General features: G+C 40.6%; 1 protein-coding gene across 1 annotated transcript in view; it reads right to left on the minus strand.

Annotated features, from left to right (window-relative positions):
- Positions 1–3,803, minus strand: part of TBX3 (T-box transcription factor 3) — an 11,366-nt gene extending 7,563 nt beyond the window's left edge. Inside the window, exons 1-3 of the mRNA XM_069759829.1 lie at positions 2,789–3,803; positions 1,712–1,979; positions 150–296 (exon numbers count right to left, since the gene is read on the minus strand). Of these exons, the coding sequence (XP_069615930.1) occupies positions 150–296; positions 1,712–1,979; positions 2,789–3,180 (807 nt within the window). The 5' untranslated portion in view covers positions 3,181–3,803. The remainder of the gene's footprint in view (positions 1–149; positions 297–1,711; positions 1,980–2,788) is intronic.
- Positions 3,804–5,000: the final 1,197 nt, after the last annotated feature.

Below are 5,000 nucleotides of genomic sequence, written 5' to 3' on the forward strand. Positions count from 1 at the left end.
TGATGATGCCCCCTCTGTAGCAGATAAGATAGGCAGGCTGAAGGTGTTGTGGGGGAGGGGTACTTTCTTGACTTGGACTATCAATGCATAATAAAATCTTTGTGGAAAAAAGCCAAACCACGTTGGATAAATCCCTATAAGCTCCTTACCTTATCATTCTGGTATGCAGTGACTGCAATGAAATCGGTCTCGGGGAACACATAGGTTCTGAATGTGCTGTAGGGGAGTTTCATAATGTCATTCGCTCGTACTATGTGGAACCTGGGCTGATATTTGTGCATGGAGTTCAAAATAGTCTACAGAGTACAAACAGAAAGTAATGTCAGAACTGACAAGGGCCCTGAGCCGAACTCTATCATACTAAATCTAAAGCTATACATATACAGACATCATCCCATTCCTGCATGAAAATTGTATAATTGTCTCATATTATGGCTAACACAAGAACACAGTGCGAAGAAATTCATTTTTGAAAATAAAAAAAATAATATTGATAAAAAATGAGTAAAAACAAATGGAAACTACAATTACTAAATAAATATGTTTGCAAATGAAATCATTTTTCTTATTTACCTTACTGAAACGCATGTGTGTATGTGTTAAGTCATATATTTGTGACATAAAGTAAGCCATTAAATACATAGACGGAACACACAAATATTAGATTTGTCCAAATATTTGTGACATAAAAATGCCATTAAAAAGATAGGACATAAAAATATTCAGGCAAATATGGAAATAAGGAAGACCCATTTATCGTACAGCTGGAACACTGCAGAGCAGAAATGTGTAAGATAATAATACACACTGATCAGAGATACAATCACCGCTCTTTTATTAGGAGAGTGTTTAGAAAACCTTTACTTCTTTTTTTCACAGCAAATGGAATTGACGTAATTTATCACCCTCTCTTCTCTAATCATGTTGCTTATTTTATCTCATTAATAAGCCCCTTTCATCAAGTGCAGTAATAAAGCTATCAATCCCAGAGCAGAAAGCACAAAATTCATTTACTTGTAATTCATCCATTGATTTGAAAAGCCCGATGTTTATTATTTTGGCTGATTCAGCCAGGAAAAAAAAAGGTATTATAATCCGAATAAAAACCAGCTTGTATGTTTATTATATATATATATATATATATATATATATATATATATATATATATACGTATATATATATATATATATATATATATATATATATATATATCTCTCAATCAGTGAACAGAGCTGGCTATGTATCCATTTCTAATATATTCATTTATGCATGTATATACATGATATATTGAAGCTTGCAACCTAAATTAAAAGTGAATAAGCTGATATTAATTGGAACTATTATATCATTTTGTTATCATAGCAACTTAAATGTTTTTATCTTTGTTTCCTGCACACACAGTATATATACATAAAAAGTAATATATATATATATGTATATATACACACACACACACACTCGCGCACATTAAAATGTATGCATAAGGGTGCCTGCTATACTAACTGTCCACACACACACACACATATATACATTTTGTATGTATATATATATATATCTACTCTGTGTGTACATTATATTACTTTTGTTGTGTATATTACTGCATGCACAGAACCTTTAAATTTGGAGCTATCTATATACATATTTTTAAAAGGTGCTCTTTTTCATAATTATATTAACAATGATATGATGAATCCTAATCGCAGTCACTTACAAAGCCATGTTTGTCAGAGATGTTGTTGGTGAGCTTGAGTTTGTGAAAGGTGACCACTTTGGACATCCATTGTTCTCCTGTGGCCGGGCTGTCCGGGTGAATGTACATTCTCTTGGGCATTTCGGGGTCAGCTTTGCCTGCGACCATCCAGCGGGAGTTGTGGAACTTGTACCTGCAGTCATCTGCAGCCACTATATCCATAAGGAGGATGTATTTTGCTTTTTTGTCAAGGCCAGTGCATCTGACTTTAAATGGTGGGAACATTCTCCTGCAGAGATAGGAAGAAGGAACAGGACAATATAGGCATGGCTACCTACCAGAGAGCACTTTAATTTTCATACATGCACCCTGTCTGTAACAAGCTGGGCGCTATAACCAAGAGATCAAAGCTGTTCAGTTTAATGTTTAACCTTGTCAGCTCAAGTTAGTGCTGCTTCATTTGCATGGAAGGAGTTAATGTCTCTGGTGGGCTGGGGATTAACCCGGCCCTTATTTTATACTTTACATTACACATTATATATAGATATTTATACACCAGAACTCTCTTCGCAGCCAACAACAAGCCCACTGACCATTCCCAGGTAGTTCAGAAATTACTAGAAGGCCACAAAATCCCTATTATCTGTAGAGCAGCTAACCAGGAAACAGATGACATCATAAAAGAATCATCATTCTTCACTCACTAACCTTTGATGCAAAACTTTGACCACAACAATCATAAATGAGGAGCAGCATGAGGGTGGAGGAATCTCTGAGAGCTTTTATCCCACTTTACTAAGTGGGTTTACAGTCCTAACATACGGAAGACATACATATGCCTATGTCATACCTATTCGCCAGTAGCTGTCCCTTTAAGATAATGAGCCCATGGTACAGCTCATTATTTCCCAGGTACTCAGTCCTCTCTAGCTTTGGCACGATAACAGTAGATCTTTGAGAAGATAGTCCAAGAATTCCATTCAAACTCTTATGGTCTTTTCTTCTAGAAGCTCCTCACTGTCTGCCCTTGGTGTGTCTGTGTGTCTATTTGGCGTTGGGGCCAATAATTAGATAATAAAAACAAAAGCTATGACTCACCTCCCAGATTTGGTGATGACCATCTCAGTCCCCCTCTTGTGGAACTGTTCCCAGAGATCCTTGGCTTCCAGATGAACTTTTGGATCATCTTCAACTTCTTCTTCTGGTTCAAGCGTTTTAAGAGGCCTTAAATGAGAAGCTGCCTGGTGACCCAGAGATGAAAAGGGGATGCCAGTCTCTACGGCACCCACTAATTGATCCATTATGGGCTTGGCTAGGGCACCAGGAAGGGATAGAGCAGCCCCATTGGGTGGTAGTGCCAGAGCTGGAAAAAAGGGAGGCTGGTGTCCAAGAACAGCGCTCATTGCAAAGTCCGGTGCCCGGTGTGATAGGAATGGGTGGTAAGCCATGCTTGACCCTGAGATTACTGGATCTCTCATGGATAAATTCATCCACTGCGACCCTCTGAAGATCACAGTTTAGGACTTAGTCCACGTTGAGGAACTTCACAGGAACATAATAATAGAAAGGAGAAGGGCGCAAGGTCCAGAGGTGGAATAAATGCAACTGCTGTCAGGTGGAGAAGGTAAAGTTCAGACCAAATAATGGACAAGGCAGCTGATTCTGGCACAGGACAAGCAGTATACTTTGGATCCCACTCCTCAATGTGGGTCCACCTGAGAGCTCGCCTGCTGCAGATCCTTGCTCTTCTCTGCAGACTCCTCCGTGCAGTCTTCTCTGGTCGCCCGGTCAGGAAGCAGCACCACTAGATCAGCATGGTTTCGGATTAACCCCCTGACTGAGTGACCATGGAGGGTTCCAGACCCTGTGGAGAAGATCTTCTAGGCTCAAGAGATCGGAAGAACAGAGAATGGGAAGAGATGGGGACACAGAGAGGAAACAGAGGCAGGGGCGCCCTCAGCTCCAAGGATCCTGTGTGTGAAAGTAGTCTCTCCTTACACCAGATCCCGGGGATGTGTTGTGGCAACTCCAGGAGTCCAGACTTAGTTGATTGGCCCTTTGACGCTTCTGGACCAATTGTGTAGCTGCATAGGCGGGGTTTTGACAGGTCTGCTGGATGGGGACAGGGCTGAGTTATAAAAAGAAGGTGTCGGAAGCTGTAACGTTGCAGCAAAGCATCACTACTACATAATGTCGTGTGAATATGTCAACATGATCAGATGGGAGGGGGCAGAGCAGGAAGGTGTGGGGGCTGGAGGAACACAACAGGCTATTCAATCCCTGGCAGGGAAAGTCACTAACCTCTAGGTGGCTTTGTAGGAAAGACAGAGAGAGAAGAAACACATAGAGCGCAGGGGGAGGGGAGCAGCCTGGAACTGGAAGTGTCCGCAGAGGGCAGCCTTCCCCTGACACCCAGCTGGAGCTCCACAGCCTGCTGCTGCCGCCGGACACCTCCAAGCTGCACCCATCAGCACCCTCAGCGCGCTCCCATGTCATCGCCTTGGCCCTGCACAATGGCAGGAAGGATAAGTGCGAGGAGTTCAGAGACTTGGGGAAACTGAGACCCCTGTACACACACCAGCATCCACAATGATCCCACTGCTCTCACAAATGGATTGGCAAGACCTAGTTATCACTGGGTGTATATATATATATATATATATATATATATATATATATTCTAATTCAGAGAAGCTTTGGTGGTATATATATATATATATATATATATATATATATATATATATATATATATATATATATATATATATTTCCATATATATAAATATATATATATATATACATACAGTGTTCGTAGAGCAGTATGAATTCGTGCCACATCAAAAGCTCTGACAATATTGGGGCAGGTGATTTCCTGGTGGCAGGTCTGAGCCCCAGGCTCCCTACATGAACAGTACGTGGCACAGTGTACTTGGTGCAAAATGACCGACAAGGGCAGCATTTCCTCATTCATTTAGGAAACGTTCCTGTTCATTATTATATAGAAGCATGGGCAAATGTATGGTGGTCTAGGGTCTGCTAGGGTAATATTGCACGCATGTGAACAGTGGACCAACATAACCAGTGTCATTAGTTGGTGCTTGGCACACTAATCCAACAGTGTGTGTGTGTGTGTGTGTGTGTGTGTGTGTGTGTGTGTGTGTGTGTGTGTGTGTGTGTGTGTGTGTGTGTGTTTGCGCAGATACAACATAGCATAGTATATTGATATTGTTTTACAAAAAGAGCAATGATATAAATATATATATATATATATGTAAATCACTTATCATACACGCATTAATCAATAAACACA

The sequence above is a fragment of the Ranitomeya imitator genome, chromosome 1, assembly GCF_032444005.1.
Source record: "Ranitomeya imitator isolate aRanImi1 chromosome 1, aRanImi1.pri, whole genome shotgun sequence".
NCBI lineage: Eukaryota > Metazoa > Chordata > Amphibia > Anura > Dendrobatidae > Ranitomeya > Ranitomeya imitator.